This window comes from Panthera tigris, chromosome E3 (genome assembly GCF_018350195.1).
Source record: "Panthera tigris isolate Pti1 chromosome E3, P.tigris_Pti1_mat1.1, whole genome shotgun sequence".
In the NCBI taxonomy this organism is placed as follows: Eukaryota; Metazoa; Chordata; class Mammalia; order Carnivora; family Felidae; genus Panthera; species Panthera tigris.
The window spans coordinates 33,199,683-33,226,441 of NC_056675.1; the positions used below are offsets into that span (position 1 = coordinate 33,199,683).

The 26,759-nt window shown below is 43.7% G+C and overlaps 1 protein-coding gene across 1 annotated transcript in view; it reads left to right on the forward strand.

The window, feature by feature from the left end:
* Positions 1-26,759, forward strand: part of GRIN2A (glutamate ionotropic receptor NMDA type subunit 2A) — a 367,847-nt gene that overhangs the window by 246,723 nt on the left and 94,365 nt on the right. Inside the window, exon 4 of the mRNA XM_042971083.1 lies at positions 11,540-11,654. Coding sequence (XP_042827017.1) covers positions 11,540-11,654 — 115 coding nt within the window. The remainder of the gene's footprint in view (positions 1-11,539; positions 11,655-26,759) is intronic.

Here is a 26,759-nt window from a genome sequence, read left to right on the forward strand (position 1 = left end):
TTACGAGGGACTGGCTCACAGGATTGTGGAGCCAAGAGGTCCCCCGATGTGCTGTAAATTGGAGGCCCCAGAAAGCCGGTGGCATGGTTCCAGGCAGAAGCATAGATGAACAAAGAAGGCATGAGAAAATGCTCTCCAAGCTCGAGGAGAGAGGGCAGATTCCCCTTCCTCTGCCTTTTTGTTCCATTCAGATCCTCAGTGGACTGGATGAGCCCCCGCACATTGGTGAGAACCATCTTCTTTACTTACTGTACCGACAAAAATGCTAATCTCTTCCTGGAGACATTCTCACTGATGCAGCCAGAAATAGTGTTTTACCCACTATCTGGGCATCCTATAGCCCAGTCACATAAAGCTAACCATCACAAGGGTTTTCCGAAAGAGGTGTCTTTAAAAAATTCCCTCCACGTGGTTGGGACTACACATAAATAATGGGGGTGGCTGGTGGTCTAAGATTCACACCATGTGAACAATCAGTGTTAATCAGTGAGAGAGGTTGTATCTGATTTGGAGGTGTCAGGGAAATCTTTGTGGGGGAGGCATTATTAGAGATGGCCTTGAAGGGTGGCCAAGAAACATGGCGGAGGGGACGAGGAGGAGCTATAGCCACCGAATATTGTGTGGACAAAGACATGTGGCCTGGCTTCTTGTCACCCCTGTCTTGGGTTTGCTGTCAAGGGGGAGAAACATGGTCCTGAGTTGAAGATTAATGTGCTGCTTTTTGAATCAAGTCAATAATTGTTGAGCACGCTGTGCCCGATAACATGATGCTAGAGAAACATGAACGACTGAAGCCAAGTCCTTATCTTTGCTTCTGTTGAGAGCAAATGTGTGAACGTGAAATTCTTAGGAAACAGTCAGGGACTATGGATTGCTAAGGGCTTATAATGTGAGGTGTGGATTAAAATGAGCTAAGAAAAGGAAAGATTATTAGGAAAGGCCACATGGGAGAAATGGAGCTTGATACTCAGCTTTGTGCACACCCCTGCCCCGCCAAAAAAAATATTGGGTTTGGGTTGAAGTTAGTGGGGAGGGAAGACACTTTGAGTGAGAGGGATCTTGCTCTCCCTCTCGCTCTCCCTCTCTTCGAGAGGAAGAGAGGGAGAGTGAGAGTGAGAGGGAGCAGAGAGAGAGAGAGAGACAGAGATAGTAAGAGATGCGGGTAGGACCAAATATGCTGTGTGCTGGGAGGGGGAGCCAGGAGCGAGGATCAAGTACTGCTGAGCTAGGAAGGAAACGGAGGAATTTGTAGGACCATGCCCACTTTTTTTCAGAGAAGGTTAACTGAGGTGCAGAGAGGCTAATCGGGAACTGGTACCATTTAATTCAAAGTCTGTGGACTCTACTTTGGTTCACATAGTCCCTACAGCACTGAAACCAGCCAGGATTAATTTTGTTTTCAAGCAACAGAAAGCCCAAAACCTAAAAGTCACTTAAACATGAGAAGCATTGGATTTGTCCCTCCTGTAAACAAAATCCAAGGGTTGTCCAAGGCTTCATCATGATGTTCCATGATGTCAGGGACCCGGCCTCCTCTGCCTCTGGCTTTATCATCCTTAGCCGGTGGCTTCCACCTCACAGACCAAACTGGCAGCGAGTGCTCCTGCCATCATGTCTGTATCCCAGTCATCAGGAAGGAGGAAGGAGCAAAGAAGGGTTCATCCCCTCCTTTATATGATACATGTTACCTGTTATAAATATTATGCCTTCTCCCCTGCTTTTGGCCAGAACATAGCCATGGGCATGCCTGGCTACAGGGAAGGCTGGAAAATGTATGCTTTATTGTAGAAGGCTATGTGCACAGCTAAAAATGGGGGTATTGATGACTAAGGCCAGAGAGGAGAGAGGATACTGAAGAACAACCAGAAGTGTCTGACACCCTGTGAGGCCTGTGGCACCATCGTAAAATTCTCCAAGCCTCTGTACTTTCTCTATGAAAGGAGAAAATCCACACTTAGTTGTTTGGGTAAAATTTTAGGCATATGGAAAGTATCTGGTACAACATTTAACACATATTAGTTGCTAAATATGTTTTTGTCCCTTTTTTTTAAAAAGCGGTTGTTATTACTCACATGTCCAAGGAGATGGGACAAGATTGTTGGCCTCCTGATTTGAAGACCGGGGTCTTTGTATGCAGTGGCACGGAGGGACAGGTTCTTAATTGTTTTCTGGTTTGTTAGTTTAATTGACTGGTAGAAGCAGTAGGATTTTTTTTTCCAATAATAATTTCTCAGGAAGTGCAGTGTGTTTGTGATTCGAGCGGAGGTGGGTGTCCTAGAAACCCACTGGCTTCCCCCTCCCCCCGAACTTCCTCCTGTGCCTTTGGGTTACCTCATCAGATCCCTCGGGATCCACCGAGCACGCGTGGGCACCCACTAGACAGATAGATAGAGGAGGGTCATTGTCAGAAGGCGAGAAAATATGATGAGACCTTTGTTTCCCTCAGTAAGTGGGTGATTAGCATCTCCTTTATGCCGGGAACCATTGCCCGTTCTAGAACGGGGTGCAGCAGAGAATGGGCAACAAATGCCCTGCCCCTGTGGGGCTCATGTTCCCGGATGGGGCTATCCAGACATTCTTGGATGAAATCGCACGTTGAATTGATTCACATCAAGTCATTTTGCATATTGTGTTGGTGGGAGTGGGGTCAGGGGTGCTGAGGAGGCACCTTCCATGCATATCTGCCTGTTCGAGATCCTGAAGACCTGTGCTGCATAGACACAGGTGATCGAGTGAGCTCCTGGAAACTGCTTGCCACCTTACCTGGTTTTGTGGGGTCTCTTGGAATAGAAGCTCATTAGGTGAAATGGCTCCATGAGCCCTGGTGCCAGCCAGTTCCAAATGGTTAGGTGATGCAGAGTCACTAGAGGTTAATGGTGATACGTTTGGTGCTACGTGGGTGGTGTTATAAAATGCGATCCAGCATTTCTAAAACTTCCAGATCCCCCATCAGGTTCCTGAGAGAACCACTCATATAAGGAACAAGAACACATGTGAGATCCTGAGAACCACGTTATTCGTGGACACTCAAGCTTCTGACGACTCCTGACAAAGTACAATTAGGGCATGTCTCTTAGAGCCTACTGGACATGTCCTGCTCCCCACATAAGCCTTGGCCAAGTGGTTCAGCTCTGCTGTCTGGCGACGGAGGCAGGGGGACGGTCATATTCACAGAGAAAGCTTCTCCCTGACTTACGTACTACAAGTCTTAGACTTGGAGGTTGCGTTACAAAAGGCAGCATGTGGGGCATCTCCCCCAAAACCACCGTCAGCTCAGATGTGCTCACCAAATGGAGACAGGAAGTCCAGGAGGCATGAAGGGGAGGGTGGCAGCCCTTTGTGCATGATAGCCTGGTCCAGGGGTCCCACGGGCTCCGAGCAATCAGACCAGCGCCTCTCTTTCCCTGGGGTGAGAGACTGAGGCAGCACATCACTTCCCTTGAGGAACTGGGATTAGTAGCCAAAACAGTCCTCCAGCATCTAAAAGATTAAAGCCCCTTAATCTCAAATGTTTGGAGGAGAAAAGATACTTCTGTGAAACCGAGATGCTGGCTGCCATTGCACACCCCTCACTGACCTCATTATGGTCCATCGAAGTTCATCCCTGCAGTGACACAGTGGCGTGGCTGTTACAGCCTGATTTCTACGGAAGGGGAAACAGAAGCTCTGAGAATGTAGGATGCTTTCCTGGGTTTGGAAGCAACAGCAAGACATCGTAGCCCCGGCCGAGTGGTTGCAAACTCAGCAGTTGCTTCACAGACTCGTCTCTGTGAGGCTGTCGCATGGAAAATAAGCACTGACCGAACGAGGTGCCGGAGGCCTAGGTCTGTTCGTTTATTCCACAAATATTTTTAAGCTTGTACTGGAACACACACTGTCGTCGGTGTTTTAGAAGCATGGCGATGAAGCCAGACAAAGATTCCCTGCCTTGATGGAGCTTACCCTCTCCTGTGGCAATTTTTAAAACTATAGTATTGCTGGGAGCCTGGGTGGCTCCCATCGGTTAAGCGTCCAACTTGTGGTTTCGGCTCAGGTCATGATCTCATGGTTTGTGGGATCAAGCACCACGTGGGGCTCCAATACGGAGTGTGGAGCCTGCTTGGGATTCTTTCCGTCTCCCTCTGCCCCTCTTCCCTGCCTATTCTCTCTCTGTAAATAAATACACATTAAATATATAAATATATGTGTACATATATACATATATGTATATGTATATATAATTGCTCAGCCAAGGCAACTGACATTATTATTTTGTAATCAGCCACAAGAGAATTTGAGTTTAAAGAGTAAATACTAAATACTTACCTCTTTTTTTTTTTTTAACCCAGTAGTTTTTTTTTTTTTCCTTCTTGGTCTTTATGCTGTCGTTTCTGAGCCCGTTTGGGATGCTGCCAGCCTAGAATATGGAAATCTGTGTGTTGGAGTGATTACATTTCTGTCCTGACATTTAAGTCATAGCCCTGAGGTCGTGCCTTTTGGTAATTGTTGAGGGGAAATGGGAGGGCACCGATGAGCCTGTGAAGTTGAGCACCAGGACAACTGGAGGCTTGCTGGAGAGAAGCAGGGCACGCTGCATGCTGGGAAGGGCTGGCGTGCGGGGCGAAAGCGCTATGCGTGGGGCGTAAAGAAGGAAGAGTTTGGTGGCCATCGGGGGGTAGTTAATAGAAGATGAGGGGGCGCTCAGACACGCATCAGAGTTGAAGGGATTTCCGGCCGCCAGGAGAGTGCTGCCAAGAGCAAAAAACGTTTTCAAGAATCGAGTGTCTTGAGGAGGTTGAAGAAAACAGAGACTCTGTTTTCAGAAACATGTAAATTACATCGCAGACGGAGAAGGGTGATACCCAAAGCAGTTCGAGGAGGCATTGAAGGCAGAGTGTGATTGGGAGTGGAGGAGGGGGGGACTAAAGCCCCAGGGGAATGTGGGAAATGGCAAAGCAGATGGAAAATTAACCAAAAATTGAGAAACACTAAATGGGTTATGGTGGCATTTGTGAGACAGTAAGAGAATTAGAGTCTGAAGGCAAATAGTGAATAATAAATATGTCTAGGGAACATTTCAAATAATCAGATTTGGGAAGTTAAAGGAGACTTAGGACGATACAGGCAAAAAAGAGGAAATAGAAATCAGAGGGAATGAGACATTTTAAGCGATAGTGGGAGGAGCTTCTGCAGCCTATGTATGGGTAGCTTTTGACGGGAGAACAGAGGGACCCTGGAAGTAAGTGCATTGAGTGGCCACCATAAGCATGGCCTTAAAAAGACCATTGCATTTGGAGTGGGGGTGTTAGAAAATGTGACGGGGTGGAAAACTAGTAAAAAAAATGCATAGGAAATGTCTGTAAATATTAGCTACTATTTATTAGGTTATAGCTATAAACCAGGCATAGTAAAGCCGGAACAGTATTTTAAGGGCAGCATCCCTAAACCCGGGAGTTAGGTAACTGTTAGCTCCAACCACATGCAGCTGTCTTGGCTAGTTCGTGCAGTGTAACCTGATCCATTTTTTACAAAGAAAGAAATGAAGGCTCAGAGAATTTTAAATACACTGCCGAAAGTGACACAGCCGGGAACACAAAGCCAGGCTTGGATTCCTGTTCTGTTGTCCACAACAGAGAAATAGCAATTCGTGCACATATTTATTCAGCATCGGCTTTGTACCAGGCACTCTGTTTGGCCCTGGAAATGCGATACTAAAGACCTTCATGATGCTCACCATCTATTGGTTAAAAAATACCCCAAGACCAAAGACAGTCTAGAGCAGCTGTCTGGTAGAATGTAAGCCTCATGGAATCTTATGTTTTCTAGCAGCACATTAAACAAGGAAAAAGAAGCAGATGAAATTAATTTTAATAATCTGTTTTATTTCACCCAAGCTGTCCAAAATATTTTGATATGAAATCAACGTAAGGTTATTCATGAGATATTTTACATGATTTTTTTTAATACAGATTCTCCGAATCTTCTGTGTGTTATGTCCTTAGGGCTCACCTCTATTCAGACTACTTCAGGTGCTCAATAGCCAGCTGTACTTGGTGGCTGTTATAGTAAACAGTTCAGGTCTAGAGAGAACTTGAAATTCAGGCCTAGTTTCTTTGCAGTCATAATACAGGAAAAATGGCCCTCTCTGTTTTTCAGTGTTATTTCTGATCTCTTCGTATCACCCATTCATAGGGCACACAATGCAAGCAGTAGACAAGTGATGATCTGGACTTTAGCTTCATACACCTAAGTAGATACTAGAGGAAACTTGTTCGTATGTATGTCACATAATTTACATGTTTTCTAGTTTAATGTTGTGTATGTCACTGACAATGAAAACCCCAGCTAGTTGGCTTTACCATCAGTCGTTGATAATAACACACAAGTGGACCCTCGGGAGACCCCTGGAGCCTCCACCCTGCTCAATTTTGCCAGCATGCTTTCCTGTATTTATTGTTCCTGATGGAAATGTTGAAGATGTAATTTGAAGCTTAGCAGCTGCCAGAATTTCTAATATTTTATCTGATCACCGAAAGTTTATAATCCATTTTAGAGAGATAAACAAAACAATGATAAGATTTTGCTGTTTAATACAAGTACCCAGCAGGTGTTAATGGGGACCAAGCAATGGGGTGTGTAATGGCATTTCCCTAGGTAAAGGATTTTGCTCTGGAGCTAGTTTAAATGGGAAGAAAGCCTGAGAAAATATGGATTCTCCTTCCTAGAAATTGGATGGGGGAATTGAAGGTAATAGGTGTTTGCATCCTGCCAGCTTCATAATGAAATTACCGTTTAACAAAAAATTTTGGTAGAGGTTCCCCCCCCCCAACCACACACATACAAGGGATTGAAGACTGTTAATAAAATTAAAAAAAAGGAAAAACTAAAGAACCTATATTAACATTGAGTATACAGACTCATTGGTCCGGAATATTAAATCTTAAAGGACCACAGAAAATTAGGGAGTGTGAGAACGTCCGTATAGTTGTTTCCATATAACCTGAAGAAGAGCCATCACATCCAGATAATCACCCTGCTCATTCCATCTGATCTCACTACAAGAGGGGAAAAGAGGAATGGGTGGAAGAAATAATGATGGGGAATCAAAGAAGAGGGAGGCTTAAGTAAATTCAGCTGGCAAATCAAAAGAAGATATGGATACTCCGTGGCACACGCCAGCTCCGTGGATAAAATAGTGACTGTGGTGTTCAGTCGTGATATGTAATGCTGTGAGTAGCCCTCCCCGGCCTCATGTCTATGGCAGAGCCAAAGCATTTGCTCTCTGGTCTGCCTTTTCCAAAAAGATAACAAACTGGATATTTCTAAACCTCTTGATAATTGACTGAAATTTTCAGTTCGTCCACATTTGGGCCATTAGATAGATCCATCCTGAGCTCTTTCCATCCCAAAGGGATGGACAAATTGAAACCTGGCTTGGTAGCTAATTTGATTCAACAACAACAACAGTGATAATAAATAAAAGACCTTAGTGAATTGGCTGGCCTAACCCTAAGTTTTGGGTAGCAAATACAGAGTGACTTGGCAACTGATTTCATACTAGCTCCTACTCACTGGTGGTCTTTGTCTGCAATATTTATATTGAAATTCCATGAACAGTGTTCCATCCTGTTCCATGGTTCTATGCCGTTGGCTTTATGGCTTCCTCCATGCAGTGCATCACCACCCCTTTCCCCTGGCCATTCACCTAGCCAGCCCTTATTATCCCTTCCTGACACAATCCAAATGTTTCCACTTTGTTTCCTGATTCCAACTCTGCCATCAGAGCAGAGCCATTCTATTCCTTATGCTCTTCACCAGCCTACTTAATACAAATCTCTAATTTCATACTTACTGTCTTTATTCCAATTATTTATTGCAGGAATGTATTTGTTTACTTTTGTATCATTTTTCCTATCACATCTCTTGGCACAGGTCATGACACATAGTAGGTACTCAAATATGTCTATAGGTTGGATGGGTGGGTGGGTGAATGGATCAATACATGGATAGATGGATGGACGGACAGATGGATGGACGGACAGATGGATGAATGGGTGGGTGGGTGGGTGGATGGATGGATGGATAGATACACGGGTGGGTAGGTGGGTGGATGGATGGATGGATATATGCATGGGTAGGTGGATTGACAGAATGATGGGTGGATGGATGGATACAAGGATGGATGGACTGACAGATGCATGGATGGAAGGATGGATAGATGCATGGATGGAAGAATGGATAAATGCATGGATGGGTGGATTGACGGACGGATGGATGGATGGATGGATGGACAGATGATACAAGGATGGATGGACTGATGGACGGACGGATGGATGGATGGATAGATTCATGGATGGGTGGATTGACAGAATGATGGATGGATGGACAGATGGACGATAACAGGATGGATGGATGGAAGGATGAATGGATTGATAGATGGATAGATGCATGGATGGGTGTATTGACGGATGGATGGACAGACAGATGGATGGATGAATGGATAAATGGATGGATGGATAGATGCATGGATGGGTAGATTTACAGAATAATGGATGGATGGATGGACAGATGGACAGATGATATAAGGATGGATGGACTGATGGATGGACAGATAGATGAATGGATTGATGGATGGATGGATAGATGCATGGATGGGCAGATTGACAGAATGATGGATAGATGGATGGATGGATGGATGGACGGTTGGATGGATGGATGGTTGGATGGATACAAGGATGGATGGAATGATGGACGGATGAATGGATGGATGGATGGATGGATGGATGGACAGACGATAGATGAATGGATGTATACACGGATGGATGACACTTGTGGTGATGATCTGTCAACATACTCAACCACCAAACATGAACTCCAGTGCTACAATGGGCCATGGCTAAAATTAATCATGGGGAACAAAAGCAAAAGTCAAACTGGAAAAATACAAACAGAGTAATTTAGGTCCCCCTAGTTAGTGAGAGGTTTTTAGACATAAACAAAAATGTTGGAGTTGTCCTTCAATGCAGAGAAGCATTTTTGCTTCTTCTCTTGGCAGGAAATCCGACTGCATGACTGCTTTACTTAAAACCTTTCATGGATCTCCATGGTCTTCTGAACAACATCCAAACCCTTTAGGGTGGTATTCAAAGTCGTTTACGATCTGGCTTCAGGGATTCTCTTCAGACAAATCCCACTGCCCCTCAGCTTACTAAGCTATTCCCTGCTTTCCCTAGCATGTGTCACTGCCTTTGCTGACTCTTCTTTACTCAGGGTGATTCTTTGGCTCAGAACTCTTTTCTCCCACCTCTTCTTAACCGTTTTACTCTCCTAGATTCCCCAGGAAGTGCCACCTGTATCCCTTAGGTTGAGTGAGTGGCCTTCCTCGGCATTCTTACATCTCCCACTCACTGTGCATTTGTGCAAGAGTGGTGTTCTATGTGCTGTCATTGTTTATGTGCCTGTGTCACAGAGCGGTAAAGATACCTGTAGGAGGGCGGACAGCCACTGCGGTTTTTATTCCTGTATCTAGAAGACTCCCCATAGGGTCTGACATATAATAGACATTCAGTAAATAGTTGTTGAATCAACAAAATACCTATGAGGAAATGATCACAGATACCTCGCATGCACACCAAATAGAGTGATTACTCTTTGCTCCTTCTAGAATCGCAGTGCTTTATTTTTCTGTTTTTTAACAAACACTATTTGCAAGAAACTTGGAGAACAAAAAGACACACACACACAAATAAAAGGTACCTGTAATCCCTCTGTGCATAGACAAAACCTATTTTTATTCTCTTCTGTTTAACATTAAATAGTGAGCATTTTCTCTTCACCCTTAACTTGTCATCAAAACACGATTTAGAAAAAAAAACAAATAGTTCATTGAATGGATACACAATATTTGCTTTTTTGCCTTTTCCCCAGTTTCTTCACCTTGTCCTTGGAGACCTGATTCTCCCTCCGCACAACACAGTCTCCACTATGGCTGCCCAGGGGCAGACATGTGACCAGTTAGGACAGTCCCTGGTTTTAGAATTTTTTTCATAGTCTATTTCTCCTCCTTAATATTTTACTTCTTCAGCTGCTTTTGGTGTTAAGGGAATGTGAAGCAAGAAAATGCCATGGCCTTGAGATAGTCTGTCTGTCTGGGATCTCTGAATATTTCAACCCACCATACTACATTAACTGAGTATCTGCCAAGTGGTATGTTCCCATGCAAGTCTGACAGCTTCACCTTTTTCTTAAGCTGCAAGGAGAAGTGGAATCCTGGGGACCCTCCCACCCGAATCATGGGAGTTGACCTCTGCCTCCCTCCCTCCCTGTCTGCATCCACCTTGCCTACAGGCAAGGTGGCTTTGAGGGGTGCTGGAGATAAGAGTATCACAAGGAAGACAGATGTTGTGCAATGAAAACACCTAGGCTAAGGGTTGACCATACGGATGTTATATAAAGCGGATGGTGAGGCGAGGCGTTGTCCTTGATGCCTCTCTCTCCCTCAACCTCCACATCACTAAACACCTGCTAAATATTCTCCACTTGGTCCTATTTGTGGCAGCTGGTATTTCTCCTTCTCCTCCCTTTCTTTTGGGGCCACAACAGTTCCCAGGCCAACATCCTCTCTGATCTGGATAATAAGCACAATGTAACCAACCCCCTATGTCCCCTCCAACTCATTCTGTACACAACATTCAAGTCATGTTATACAAGAAAAGTCCGATTGTACCACCTCCTTGATTAAAACCTTCAGTATCTTCCTACTGTTTTAAAACAAAAACAAAAGTCTTTAACATGGCCTGAAAAGTCTTGCTGTATCTCACCGATTCATCTTCTCAGCCATACCACATCCCACATTCTTCTGTCTCTCTCTCTGCTTTGGTCTCGCTGGTTTGCAGTCAATCCCTCATGTGTACCAGTACAGGGCCTTTGCACGTGCTGCTGCCCTTTGCCTGGAATATGCTTATGTCTACTATATCACTTGTCATAGATCTGTAATTAATTAATGCCTGTCCTGTCCTTTAGACTATAAGCTTCATGGGGAGAGGGATCCTATCTGTTTCCTTACTTACCTTCATCCAAGTGGCTGCGTCCTGGCCTGTAGCAAATATCTATTAAGTATTAGTAGAATGAGTAATGAACAGATGGGATACTATTTCTTGGAAGCTGTATACCATGTGGTTTATGAGCAAGCAGCTTCCTTTAGGGAAGCTTATTAAAACATAATAGAACATGCTTTAAGACCCTCCTATACTATCATTGGAACAGAAGTCTATGGGCATGGCAGGATGGAAGGGTCCATCCCATGTGCTAATTACAATTACTAATGCCTAAACAGGATTGGGGATTCTGAGAGTGATTACAGGTTCATGGAAACGAGTGCCTGGCCAATTAGCAGTGCCCACACGCATACTAATACTTCCTTGGATAGAGGCCACCTGTCATGTGTGATGATGGCCACATAAGTCTTCACTTTCTGAGTGTTACGTTGATGGTGGCATCCGCTCATCTGACCTCTTGAATTCTTCCCTAAAGACACGTCTTTCTCTCTTCCTCTCTCTAGATTTATGGTCAACGTGACATGGGATGGCAAAGACTTGTCCTTCACTGAAGAAGGCTATCAGGTGCACCCCAGGCTGGTGGTGATTGTGCTGAACAAGGACAGAGAATGGGAAAAGGTGAGCATCCTTCGGCATGCCGCATATAGGGGAAAGATGAAAGCAGGGGCCACAGAGGGGCTCGGCTTACTCCTTTTCCTCACATGTTTTCTGCTGAGCGGCTCCAGATCCCATCCCACGACCAGGACCAGATGTTTCTTGGAACAAGGCAGACCAAATATCATAAGGTGCAGGTGGAATGCTTTTCCTGGGTAAACTGTGGTGATCGTGTGCTGTTCGGTGTGTCAGCTTCTCACATCTCATTAGGAAGGGTCCTTGAAGGACTTAGGATAAATAATGTAAAGACTAAAGTTTGGTTCATGTTGGTACAATAGACATGTTTGCTACAGAGCAGTGATCACACGAGTCTGCCTAAACCCCATATTATGTACCATAATTACACATTTTGCCATATGGAGGAACCCCTGTATTTTCTAGTCTTTTACTTTAAATCAACCCATTTCCAAAACTTAAGCATGTCACTTCTACAAATCACAGGTTGATTATATTTCTTGTAAAGCACATTTTATAGAACATGTATATTAACTATTAAAAAATGAAAACCACCACTGCAGGGAAAAAAATCATCACACGTCTTACCCAAGGCCGTGTCCTGAGTCAGAGAGGGGAGATGTCACAGGATTTACAGATGACGCCATGAGAACGATGACAGTATCTGTTCCACTTTCCCATTCTCCCACCAAGTTCCAAGTCAGTGGCCATACTATCACATAAAGAGCAGAATAAAAGAGATCAAAAGGAAGCCTGTGTCTTTATCTTGTCTTTTTTGACAAGCAAGGCATGGCTTCTAAATTGCTTCAGCAGCTTGAGATTTCTTTTCACTTTGCACATCAGATGGGCTTGAGAGATCCTAGGGGTAGGAAGATGCAGGATGTGGTGAGGAACCGTCCTATAATTAACTAGCATCAGAAAAAAGTTCTGTGCAAACAGATGCATTGACTCTGGACGATCAATGATGCATTCCTAGAAGGGAAGATGAAGAGAAACATTTGAAAGATTTTGCCTGCTACACCCCACAGCTACAAAAGAAACTTTTCTTCAAGTGCACTTAGGGAAGTCACCAAAGTAGACTGTGTTCTCAAACATAAAACAAGTCTCGATATATCTAAAAGGATTGAAATAATGCAGAATGCTTTCTTTGACCACACAGTGTTAAAACAAAAGTTAATAATAAAAGTATATCTACAGGATCACCAGATGTTTGGAAATTAGGTCCGGCCTGTGAATAGCCCATGGGTCAAAGAAAAAAAGATGTAAGAAAATATTTTGAATGAAATGACCTTGAAAAACACAGCATGTCAAAATTTGAAGAATAAAGTTGAATATGTGCTAAGGGGGAAATTTATAGCTGTGACGGCTTATAAATAGAAAAAATAAGGGAAGTGTAAAGTCAGTGATTGAAGCTTCTACATTAAGAAGCTAGGAAAAGAGCAAAGGGAACCCAAATGAAGTAGAAGGAAGAAAACAATAAATATAAGAGTAAAAATCAAAGTCAAATACAAATATAGAGAAAAATCAACAAAGCCAAAAGCTAGTTCTTTGAAAAGGTTAATGAAACTCGTAATTTCTAGCAAGAGTGATCACACAAAAGATAGAAAACACAAATACTAATAATCAGTACTAAAAATGTAAGAGGGAATATTAACACAGACATTATAGATCCTGTAGACATTAAAACGATAAAAAAAATTGGGAATAATGTATGCCAACAAATTCCACAATGTAGATAAAATGGGCAAAGTTTTTTTGGAAAAAAAAAACAAACACCCACCAATTTCCAAAACTGACATAAAAAGAAATAGACTGAATTCCCTAAGTTTCTAAGCTCTAAACATGCTAAGAAATTGAACTCATAACTAAAATCTTTCCCATTTCAAAAACAAGAAAAACTCCTGACCTAGATGGCTTCACTGTGAATTCCATGAGACATTTTAAAAAGAAATGACAGCACTCTATGTAATGTTTCAATATAGTAGTAATCAGAACCCAGCACTATATTAAAAAAGAATAATATATCATGGATAAAGGATGTTTATCTTATGAACTGGTTTAATGTTCAAAAAAATAAATCAGTCTAACTTACTGTGTTAATATAATAAAGGAATAAATTGCATGGTCTTCTCAACAGATGCCAAAAAAGCATTTGATGAAATCTAATATACCCATTCATGGTAAAGAGGGAGATTTCTCAATCTGATAAAGGTTATCTATGAAAGCCCTATAAGTAACATTTTGCATAGTGATAAAGTGATGAAAATAGATCTATAAACATACATTCAAGTGATTTGTGACGAATAATTATGACAGTGAGGGAAAAGAAAGTCCTTTTAATAAATGTTGCTAGATCAACCAGATATCCATATAGAAAAAAAAATACCTTAACCCATAGTTAACATTATACATAAAAACTACTTAACATAAATTTCCAACTTAAATGTAAGTTAAAACTGTCAAGTTCCCAGAAGAAAATTTAGGAGGGTATTGCTGTGATCTGAGAAAGTAGAATGCACAAGGCATTAAGCATATAGTAAAAATAATAAACTGGACTCCACCAAAATTTAAAAATTTTTAAGTTTTGCTCATGTACCAACACGGTTAGAAAATGAAAAGGCAAGCCACAGACTGGGAAAAGAATATTAACTATGGTTTTATTCATATACATACACATACACACACACACACATATACACACAAAGAACTCCTATGAATCAGTAATAAAAAAGAAAAACAACACAGAAGTGTGAAATTAAGTTAGACACTTCACAAAAGATATTACTCGAATGGCCAGTAAGTAAATGAAAACATGCTTAACATTGTCGATCATCAGAGACATGCAAACTAAGACCAGAATGATATTTCACTTCACACCCGCTGAATGGCTAAAATGAAAGACTGACAATACCAAGTGTTGACAAGGATATGGAGCAACTGAATCTCTTAAATATGGCTGATCACAATGTAAAATTGCAATCACTGTGGAAAAGTGTTTGCCAGTTTCTTACAAAGCTAAACATATGCAAACCTTACAACCTAGTAATTCCACTCCTAGGTATTTACTGTAAATAAATATAAGCATATACCCCCAAAGTAATATTTGTATAAGAATGTTCATTGCAACTTTATTTCTTCATAATAGAACATCAGAAGGAATGTCAATGTGCAGCAACAAGAATGGATAAATAAATTATGGTATATTCACAAAATGGAATGCTACTCATTAGTAAGGAATGAACTGGTAATACCTACAACATGCATGAATTGCCAAGCATTATGGTGAACAAAAGAAGGCAGACACAGAGAAATATACTATATAATTCCATCTATGTAAAGTTCAATAAGAGGCAAAACCAGTCTATGGGGTTAGAAACAGGAATGGTGGTTGCTTTTGTGGAGGAGGGGCATAGGGAGCTTTCTCAGGTTACGGCATTGTTCTCTATCTTGACATTTGTCAAAGTGCATCAGACTTTTACCCAGGATCTGTTTGTTTCCTTGCATGTTGTTGTACCTTAATTAAAAACAATTTTTGAAACCCTTCATATTGAGATTCCCAGCACAACTAACCACCAGTGTTGCCTAAGTTTTTGTATTTAACCCCCTGAAACAAATACTAATTATATCAACAATAGCCATTGTTTATTGAACACCTGCTCTATTTCTCCTCTAGGAGGTACACCCAAGCACCGAATCTCCCTCCCTCTCTCCTTTCTTTCTTCCTTTCTTCCTTCCTTCCTTCCTTCCTTCCTTCCTTCCTTCCTTCCTTCCACAAATACTTATTTAGTGCCTACTACATGCCAGGCACTATTCTTGATACTTGGAATTTATCAGTGAACAAGACAGACAAAAAAACAACTTCTGTACTCATAGAACTTAGATTCTAGTCTGCATGTGGAGGAGGGTAGGGTGGGAGTCTGTGTACTTTTGTGAGGTTTTAGGAAAGAATTGAATTCTAGTTAACTGGCACCTGGTATACCCTGTGGCCCACATCTCCATCATTGAGCTGGGCTCAGTGCATCTGGGACACAGAACATGACTTTTTATTTTTTTTTCAACCTGTAATGTTTTCCTGGACCCACTCCTTATATCTATCCTTCAAGTTCTGGGTTTTCTTTCCTCTTACAAATGCAAAGCCAACATGCAAATTGCCTTCTTCTTATTCTTAATAGGAGGTAGGGAACGTGGGCCTTTCTGCCTTATGGTGTTGTGTTTTGGGGTTCTTTTTCAACAGTTTGAAGTTACACAACCTGAGGATCCCTTGTGGAGCTGTGAAATCCATCTCCTTGCTTGGATCTCACCTGTCCTGGGTCCGACTTGGCTCACCCCTGTGAATTTTCAGTGCTGCCCGTGGATCCGGCTCATTTGCCAGAGAGCCTGTGTACAGGGAGGCCACTGCAGCCCAGGTGATAACATTGCATAAAAGAAAGCTGCCCTTGATGTGCTGTTTCCAGATGCAGAAAGTGCCCTTTTAATATTTTGTGTGTTCTACTTCCAATTCCTGTTGAAATATAACAATTTCTCAAAAAGGCAGCTCGGGGAATTACTGCCGAATGGAGCTTAGACTGTACAACTGCTTCCTGTGGTTGGTCTGTTCTCTCAGCACTCAGGGGATCCAGTGCTTCAGAAAAAACTCCTTGTGCTTCTGTCTTGAAGAAAGAGGAAGCCAGTGGAGCAGCTAAACACCAGTCATGTCATCCTTAAACCTGCTCCCCAGCAGGAGACACAGTACAGCAGGTCGTCAGAGGGGACAGGCTGCCGAAGGAGGGAGCTGTTATTCTGGGGCTCGGAGGCGTCTTCTCTTTGTCTCTGAGGTCACCCAGTGGTATCACGGGAGGCAGCTGCATGTAAGGAGGGTGTCTTGGAAATCGTGACAAGCCGTTGGAGGGGCATTTGCTCTCTGCGGGGCCTTTGTGTGTGGCTGGAGGGCATTATTCCAGTGCCATGCACAGTGCCCACCTGTGTTCAGCAGACCTAGAACTCGGTGCTAAGCAGGCTTTCTTCTTGCAAGTCAGGACTTCCATGCTCCTTGCCTCTCCTTTTCTGCAGTGATTTTGCTCTTCCTTGGAGCTTGGTGGGTCCAAGGCTTCCCAGAGATATTTGAAAACAGTGCCATAGATACAAGGCAATTGACACCCCAGTGCCCACTACGGGCCAACTCTGTGGCCACCATTCCATCAGGCACCGGGGCCATTCCAAGGATGAGTAAGAAACCATCCCTCTCCTCAGGTAGCTCATAACCAAGCCTTCGCCGGGGTGAGAAGGGTGAACTTGACTTGGCCAGTTGGGATAGTTTTCAAGAAGTTAGGGGCTTTGGAGCTGGGCTTGAGTATAGACTGCATTTCTCCAAGTGGAATCATTTTCTTCTTAACTACTTGAAAGCAATGCTTTGGGAATAATTGTATTTACCATTTTGGGTTATACTAGCTTTAAAATGAACATATACATGGGAGTGCCTGGGTGGTTTAGTCAGTTAAGCATCTGACTTCGGCTCAGGTCACGATCTCATGGTTCATGGGTTCTAGCCCCGCATCGGGCTCTGTGCTGACATCTCAGAGCCTGGAGCCTGCTTCAGGATTCTGTCTCCCTCTCTCTCTGCCCCTCCCTGCTCATTCTCTGTCTCTCTGTCTCTGTCTCTATCTCTCTCTCTCAAGAATAAACATTTAAAATATTTGTTTTAACTTTAAATTAATGTATATATGTATATGTGCACACACAAATATACACATATGTACAGACTAGCTTTACAATGGAGATAGATTTAGAAAGAGAGACAGAAAGGGAGAGAGAGAGACTCCAAGAAAGATTTTGAAGGCAGTTTGGAATTTTTGACCTCAGAAATAGGACAAAACCCATACCTGTTGAAGTAAAAGAACCCTCTTGTTTTCCAGAGAAGCACTAATTAAGGATAATAGTAATGCTCCAGAAGACATGAGAGGCACACATCGTGTCTTCCCAAACCCAGAGTCCCACTCTGGTGCTCTGAAGCACCCTCCTCCCCTTCCTTCTCTCTGGTCTGCTTGCGTTTTCATTGGTGCCCTTGGCACCAGCTGCCTTCCGCATAGGATGACTCCCAGATTGCTCACTGCAGCCCAGACCTCCCGATCTCCAGACTTGCTTGCAGAATACCCCCAGGTGGAGAGCTCCCAGGCCTCCAGCTTCCATCATGTAGTACCTGGCAGAGGGGGTTGGGACCTGAAACAGGTCACTAACCTGAATTTCTATTTGGGAGGCAGAGCTAAGAATGCCTCCTTGAGATGAGCTGTTGAAAAAACTAAATGGGATCATGCATGTAAGATTCTCACCCTAGTTCTTGGTACAGGGTAGTCTTTTCCTTTTAATTTCTTTTTTGTTTTTATGTATTTTAGAGAGAGAGCATGCTTAGCACCAAGCCCAACATGGGGCTCGATCCCACCACCCTGAGATCATGACCTGAGCCAAAATCAAGAGTCAACGCTCAACTGACCGAGCCACCCAAGACATGATGTGGCACGTCAGTGTGTCCTCAGACTTAGGGAGGCTTTCATCAACGGTGGTGATGGCAAAACAATTGCCTGTCACATGCACTTGTGACATGATGTCATTTCCAATTATGGAATGCTCCAGCCCTCTCCCTTCTAGACCACTGTATTTTATTACTCCTCCCCACTTTCCCACCTTGCTTAGCCCAGAATGACCCCGTGAGTCTCAGGAACTCTTGAGAATGTGCAGAAGATTTCTAGTGTGTGTTTTTGTCTGATATCACGAATCTCTGAAAAAGCTCCTTCTGCTGAAAGATTGGAGTATTTATGCAAGCATTGTGTTTGGCCTCTGCAGACACATATTCCAATGATCATGTGACGGAAGTCATGGAGGAAAATTGTAATCGAGAGGCCACTAGTAAGTGACAATCAATAGAGCAATTGTGTGCGTTGCTGAAGCACACCATTTGCACATTCTCCGAGCCGTCACAAGCACGTTTTGACTTCCTCCATGTGCCCGCTTCACTTAAAAAACAATGGCAGCCCAATTGATGAAGCCATGCGCTCTGGCTGTGACTAGCACTGAGAGAATGAAGTTGGTTTTCAAGTTTTCACTTGCCCTTTGACCATTCTATGCCTGGTGCTCAATAGCCAAGACTCAGTCAATATTAGTAAAATGGAAGGGTTCCTGGGTGGCTCACTTGGTCAAGCATCTGACTCTTGATTTCAGCTCAGGTCATGACCTCCTGGATTATGATTTCGAGCCCCATATCAGGCTCTGTGCTGATTCTCTGTCTCCCTCTGCCCCTCCCCTGCTTGCTCTAGCTCTCTCTCTCTCTCTCTCTCAAAATAAATAAAATAAACATTAAAATCTTTTTAAAATACCTGTAGAATGGTTTTGAGAATGGATGGAAAAATTGGTTTTCAAGAATTTCCCCCCATGTGGAACGTCTTTTAGTGTTGGCCATTCAAGTGTAGTTCTTGGGGCAACTTGTATCACAGTCGCCATGGGAACGAGGTAAAGGTCTTATCCCTGCCTCAAACCTGTGGAATGATCATTTCTGGTTCTGCTTTTTTCATCAGCTCTTCTCATGATTCTCATGCCCATTAAGGATGTAGAGTGCTGCTTTAGGGCATAGATTTACTCTTTATGACAGTGAAGAAATGGTTTCGTCTATGTCGTCCTGGTTGTCAGGACTTTTTGCATCTTAGTCTCTGTGCCTCTTCCTTCCTCTGGAATATAATGCATAGTAGCAATGTTTAAGAGGAATGGTAATGAGGGAAAAGGAAGCAAGGAAATTGGTGTCTTGTTGCCCCTTGAGTCATCTCTGGTGAATGAGACCGTACCGATCGACCCAGTGAAATGTTGTTTATGGGTGTAGATCACTTCCTGTCCCTGGTGTGTCCTCCATTCGTATTGTGACTGAATGATTTATTTTTCTGGTAAATCTGTCTCCCATAAGCAGACATGGTTGGATTGGGGGTCTATAATCCTTATTTATCCACACACGTATTCCATTAGACAACATTTCCTGAGCGCCTACTGTGTGCAAGTCATTGTTGAGGGTTGCAGTAACATGTAGACCAGCCTTCAATATACTAAAGAGTCTAACAGGGCACTCAGAGAGGCTCATAAATGCAAGACGGTGTGATATGTGCCACAAAAGATGTTCTGATAAAACCCTGCAGTATTTAGAGAAGATACACGTTATGTTGTAGGCAGAAGGACCAAAGGCATCTCGGTCAGAGGACTTCCCACTTGAACAAGGTGTCACAGAACAGGCATGATCCAGACTTGTGAGTATGTGTGGGAAAGCCATTTCAGGTGCAAGGAACATCGTAAGGTGAAGCCCAGAATCAAGGAGTTCAGTGTGTTTGAAACATAGCTCGTGTGTTGACAGAATTCTAAAAATGGCCCCCAGTGCCCCTCACCGCCCCCTCCCCCTAATCCTCTCCCCTCGGAGGGTGTGTGGATATGATGAGATAGACCTTCCATGATGCTTAGGTGAGGGAGCCAAAGGGGTTGTCAGCTGACTTTGAGTAAATCAAGAGGAAGATTATCAGGGTGGACCTAAAGGTCATCTTGCGAACCCTTTGAAAGTAGCGATTTTTCTGCAACAGCTAGCAGTAGGGGAGGCCAGACAGATTCGAGCATGGGGAGGATTTAACTGCTAGGCTTGAGGACTGAGGGGCCACATGACAGGGCATGTGGGGGGCCACCTGGAGCTGAGTGTCATCCCTGGCCAACAGCCAGCAGGGACTCAAGGATGTCGGCTACCAAGCTGAACGAGTTTGGAAGTGGGTTCTTCCCAGATCCCCCAGCCATGACCCCGGGCTGGCCGACACCTTGATTTTGGCCTTGTGTGACCCCAAGCAGAGAACCCAGCTGAGCCCTGCTGGACTTTGGGCCTACGGAGCTGTGAGGTGCTGTAAAAAGGGGTGCCGTTTCAGGCAGTTGAATTTGGGGCAGTTGCTTACACAATAGAAAATGAATACGGATTGTTGCAAGGGAAATTATGGGAAAGAGGGACCGTGCTGGATTGTGAATTCTGGGCTACGGCACTTTATTCAGTGAAGAAGAAGAGAAAACAGAATAATGATGATAATAATAATAGCTAACATTTGTTTAGTATTGTTGAAGCACCACGTAAGCGTTCAAATATATAAACTCATCTCATCCTGATACGAGGACTGTGATACAGAAGCGATGTTACCTTCTCTTATAAATTAGACAGTGAGGCCCAGACAAATGCGACAATTATCTCAGGCTCACAGAGCTGGAAAGGTGCAAAACCAGGGTACCGACCCCACAGCCAGCTCGCTTACACATGCACTCTGCTGCTGCTTTAAAAATGGTGATTGGCATGGATCTTTGGGGAAATTTCTCAGGGGCTGTTTAAGTCGCTCGGGTTAGAGGGAGTATAGGCATGAACAGGGACAGTGGTAGTGCCACCTGAGAGGCACCTCAGAAGGGGATTGGAAGCACATGGAATTCACTGGATGATTTGCTGAGAGATTCATGACAGAGCAGAAGCATCAGATTTTTTTTTTTTAATTTTTAGGCGTGGGTGTGTGCTTCGGCATTTCTGGATTGAGTGCTTCCAGAGCAATCTGTCGTGCCCGTAAATGACATTGTTCGTCTTTCTTCTCTCCCTCCCCCACCCCCTTTCGCTTCTTCCCCACTCTTGTCTTTTTCCTCCGCAGTCTACATCTAAAGACGAAGGCCCCTTTGTAAAATGGGTTTGGTGGTATTGCTACCTTAGCAGAGTTGAAGTGTGAAATTTAGCTTGTTTTCCTTATGTAATGATCATTAAGTTTTTCAAATGATGTGAGCCCTCGAGAGGGAAAGGTAAGGCATCACAAAAGATTTAAAAAGATCATCTGACTTCCCTAGAGTCGTGCAGCATGGCTATTTTAAATACCTACACAGTACAATATGTTAGGTCACAGTGGGGAAAATATAGTAGGTCTCTAGCAAATTAACACCTCAAACTGAAATAAGTGATACCGTCTCCTTGTGTGTGTGTGTGTGTGTGTGTGTGTGTCCTTCTGTCTTACCTTGTTTCTCTCTCTTTTTTCAAACCAACTCCAAAATGAACAGCATTTAAACCAGTACTCTCTCCTGCAAGGCAACATTCTGCTAAAAGTTTTCTTGGTTTCAGAAATTAAAAAAACAAACAAACAAACAAACAATTCACAGACAAGATATCTCTGCGGGAGCATGCATTGATGGGAAAGTTAATAAGGATGATTGTTAATGATGATAGAGGTAGTGGTGTGATGTTGGTTGATGTGAGGGTCATGATTGTGGCAGATGCCATTCGTTGAGCTCCTGTCGCGTGATGCAGTTAAATGTTTTCAGTGCATTATCTCATTTAAATACCACAACGTTCTCTGCATTTTACCATATCTAAAAGAGATCTGGTAATACTACCTCCATCATAGGTTGTTGAGAAAATTTAAATATATGTTGATCCAGTACTTAGAACACCGACTGGCCCACAGTAGATGGTCAATAAATACCAGCTTCGGTTATAATTGGGGTTCCATGTCACAGGAGATAAACTGGAAGCCACACGGGATAAATGACCTGCCCAAGGGGTCGGTGAGAAAGGCAGAGTCGGAACCCAAGCAGGAGCTCTCTCAAGAGAGCCAGAGTCGACCATGATGTCATGTGGAGTATCTGTGTCTACGGAACTCCTAAACCCAACTTGATAAGGAAGCTATCTGAGGGCGAGGGGGGCATGAGTAAGCTGACAGATGGTATAAATGTAAGACAAAAGCTGTACCCTTGATAGCGTGCCATTGCCATCAATTATGAAAATGAGTGAATAGATTATTTAAATGATCTCAAATGAGTGAATTATTCAGAGAGCTTCTCAGTCAGAAATATTTCTAGCAACTCCTGAAGAGACAGATGAAAACCATTTTTATTCTCTGACAGGGTCATCAACTCATCTATGCATAGACGAAGGCAAGGCCCTGGGCTCCTCTGACAGAAGGGGGAAGAGAGGGAGAGAGGGAGAGAGGGAGAGAGGGAGAGAGGGAGAGAGGGAGAAGGAGAACAGCATGGTTCCAGCTCGACACTGCACAACGTAGGATGAGACTCCCATGCATCACACAGGACAGAGTTTTATTTTCTCTGTTCCCTGGGCTGCCAGATTCTTTCAGAGTACCACAGTGGTCTCTGAGTGGAGAGGAGCTAATGAGACAGGATCTGGCTTTAACTAGAGATGGTAATGCTTTATCTGTCTAGTATATTGGTGTTCCAAGTGAGCTGTCATTTGGGGAACAGATATGATATTTCTAAAGCATATTTCCAAATCTGAACATGAATAGACTAGGAGACTGACTCTAGCGACCCTCTGAATATAACGCACATAATCGTAAGCGTTGCTGAGCACCTGTTCTATGCCAGACCTTAGAATATCAGCTTTCGTATTCACAATTTAATTTTAGCTACATGATAACCCTGTGAAGTGGGTGGTATTCTCTGATTTTGGAGTAGGGAATACTTGAAGATATTCAGTGACATTTTTCATCAATAGTGAGAAAAGATTCAAATTTGGGTCTTCTGAGCCTCCACGTCTGGTGCTCATTCCACCATTTTGTACAGTTTCTAGGGTGAAATTTTAGAAAGGGCCAAAAGATTCTTGTGGCTAGTATCTGCCTTGGAAGTTGAGTGGAGGGGAGAAAAGACAATACCTAGCCTTTACATTGGGGTAAGTGACTACTCTTTGGGGTAAAGTGACTACTAACTACAAGTGTCTGATGCGATTGAACTGTTCATCCATCCATTTATCCACACGTCCATCTCTCCAGCCATCCAGTGTTCAGTCATGTAATAAACCCTCCGTCTGCCCATTGGCTGTCAACCCTTTGGCCAGCTGTCTTTCATCCATCCATGTGGGGCGTCATTCTTGAGCCCACCCACTCACCCTTACTGATCTGTTTGCCAGGTATTTACAGATTACCTAGCTGTGCCAAGTGTGTGGTAGGTATGGGTGAAGGAGAGATGAATCACACAATGTCCTTGCCCTCACAAAGCTCACGGTCTAGAGGGAGAGACAGAGAAATGAACTTGAAGTTGCAACATACTCATAGTAAGTTGAATGCTAATAGTAGAGGCAAGCCTTGGGCATTGCAAGACATCTACCAAGCCCAGCTGTTAGGAAAATGATAGACAAAGCCTTCCTGAAAGAGCTAACATGTGTCCTGAGTCCTAAAGATCGCGGGCGAGTTATCCAAGGGATGTGGGTCATGTGACCCACTTTCTGAACTGAATCACAAACATTTGAGGCCCCTCCCATTTTTCTCATGTCACAGTTCATGTGATGGGCAGCAGGTAGACTGCTTCCAAGTCCACCTACAACTACCAGACCTCAGCGGTGTGTTGTCTGGACCTGCTCCTGTCTTTCTCCGCGCTGTCTCTGTCGGTCTCTCTTACTTCCCCATGCACACGCTGTTGGTGCAGACAGGGATGACATTTGTCTGTTAGCAAAGAGACAGAACAGTGAAGTGCTCTACCCCAGCAATCTGCTTCTGGCTACAAGTGGCTGTGACGGGCTGCCTTCTGTAGGTGCGGAGTGTGGCTTTCTCATCTGTGCTGTTGGCAGCAGAAGCTTCGCTCCCCACTTAGGCTGTTTGTCTCGCTGTTGGAGCCTGGGTGGGCCAGAGGGAGAGGCAGAGATAGAGAGGGATAGGATATTCCCCGTGGCGAGCTCTAAGCTCTGGAAGACTTACGGTGCTTTCAGACTCTGAAGACAAAGAAATTGGCTATCTGCACCTGGAGATAATTCCCCACATTGTATAAAATATTAATGATAAAAAAAAATACTTCCTGTGTCCTGGCTAGAGCCTAGAGGCTTTGTATTGGTGACTTTGATTCTTTTTTTAGTTTTTTTAAATTTTTATTTATTTTTGAGAGAGAGAGAGAGAGAGAGAGAGACGGAGCGCAAGCTGGGGAGGGGCAGAGAGCGAGAGGGAGACACAGAATCCAGAGCAGCCTCTAGGCGCTGAGCTGTCAGCACAGAGCCGGACATGGGGCTTGAACCTACAAACCGTGAGATCATGACCCGAGCCGAAGTCGGACGCCCAACCGACTGAGCCACCCAGGTGCCCCTGATTGTTCTTTTAGCAGACATTCAACATGAGTACCATCAGCACCCCCTCTAGTTTATGTATAAAGAAACAGAGGCTCTGTGAGATATGGTGGCTTGCTCAAGGTTAGAGAGCAAGTAAATGGCAACTTCTAGATTCCGGCTCGTGTCTGTCAGACGCTAAAGTCCATTTTACTCTGATGACACCATATGGTAGAGAAGGAGGTTCTTTGTGTATCGGTGGTGAAGGTTGGCCTTGGTTTAATTATGACAAGCTACCCTGGGAGACCCCCATCCCTGCATGGCTGACATGCTCCCAGTGTTTGCAGGAAAAGCTATTACAGGTACAAGGTTCCCTGCTGGACCCGGCGTCTTCCTGAGCTTCGCTCAGAGCGTCCCACTGAGCCACATGCAAATCTGCCACATAATCAGTCTCTTGCATCTTTGTGCACAGGCAGTCAGCATCCCTCTGCAAACCTGAAGATGTAAATTGCCCCCGACTCCTGCAGTGTGCTGCTTGTTCATTTCCCATTACTCCACCATACGGTTCGTTATCTACAGCCACTGTCTTCTGAAAATGTGTTTTAAAACTCACCGCAATCATATCTAGAGAGTTCTCAGAGTCTATTTTCCTTCCATTTGAATTATAATTCTGCAAATTAGACAGACTGAATGGACCTGTTGCAGAAGGAAAGAGGCTGGGGCTGAACCATCTTGGTTGCTCTCAATGGGCAAATAAAGACTCCATTGGAAATGCGTATGAGGGGGAAAAATCTGAAACTGAAAAAAGACGAGATAATCAACTCTTATTCCCTTGAAGGGAGTTTCAGAGTGACGTGAAGAAATCGATGGCCTCTCTCTTATGTTGTGTTTCATTTTCACGTTGAAGCGGGCCGTCTGAGTTGGAAGAATCTGGATTCTTCACGTTATTTCCCGCCGTGCTGGCATCCATGTGCACCAGCAGATTATAGCTGATGGTATGGTTTTTTCTTTCTGTGATTAAACTGTGTTTGAAGAAAATAGGACAGGCATATATAAGGTGGGAAAGGAGGGCAAGAATCAGATTTGGATATCAGATCCTGACAAGCACCATTTTTGTAAGGAGAGCGGGACCATTTGACTCCTTTTGACAGGTGAGGACACCATTCAGGCAGAATCAGAGACTTGTGCAGGGTTTCTTGGCAAGGACTGAACACATCTGTCTCCCCAAGTAATATTTGAGTTGGTAACTTGAATCATCACCGTGAGATTTGAGCTTCATTACCAAAATGGCACCCGAGGCTTTGCCTTCAGAAATTGTCATGTCTTTGAAAATGGATGAGGCTTCAAAAATATGGAACACTCATCGAGTCATACTATAAATCAATCTGGACAGAAGTTGGAAACAAAGCCCCAAATCCCAAATCACTGTCAAAAGATAGGGGAGGGGTCCATGCAGACAAAGAAAGGTTAGCGCCATGGCCAGCAGAAATGGGCTGAGGCTATCTTTTTCCTTCTGCCAAAGCAAGAATTAGAGCATGGCATTGGTAAGCACCTGAGACATTTAGGAAAGGGGGTTCAGTCAACTTTATAGGATTGAGTTTGGCCGTGGGTAACACTTAGTTCTGAGACCCAAACCAACCCTAAAAAGTTGTCATTCTTTGTATTTCTCAGATAATCAGTGTCTACATTAGTCAAATGGGACTAACAGTAACATCCACCCCATGGACTTTCTGTGAGGATATTAATGCTACTATTTATTAAATGATTCCTGTGCATTCTGTGTTCCAGAAAGAGCTTTAAGATTCTCTTAATTCAAACAAAAATTCTAGGAGATTGGTACTATTATTAGCCCCATTTTGTTTGTTTATTTAGAGAGCACAAGCAGGGGAAGGGCAGAGAGAAGGAGAGAGAAACCCAGACAGACTCTGTGCTGTCAGCGCAGGGGAGGATGCAGGGCTTGAACTCACGAACCGCGAGATAATGACCAGAGCTGAAACAAGAGTCAGACGCGTAACCAGCTGAACCATCTGTGCCCCCCTGTCCCCATTTGATAAATGAGAAAACTAAAGAAT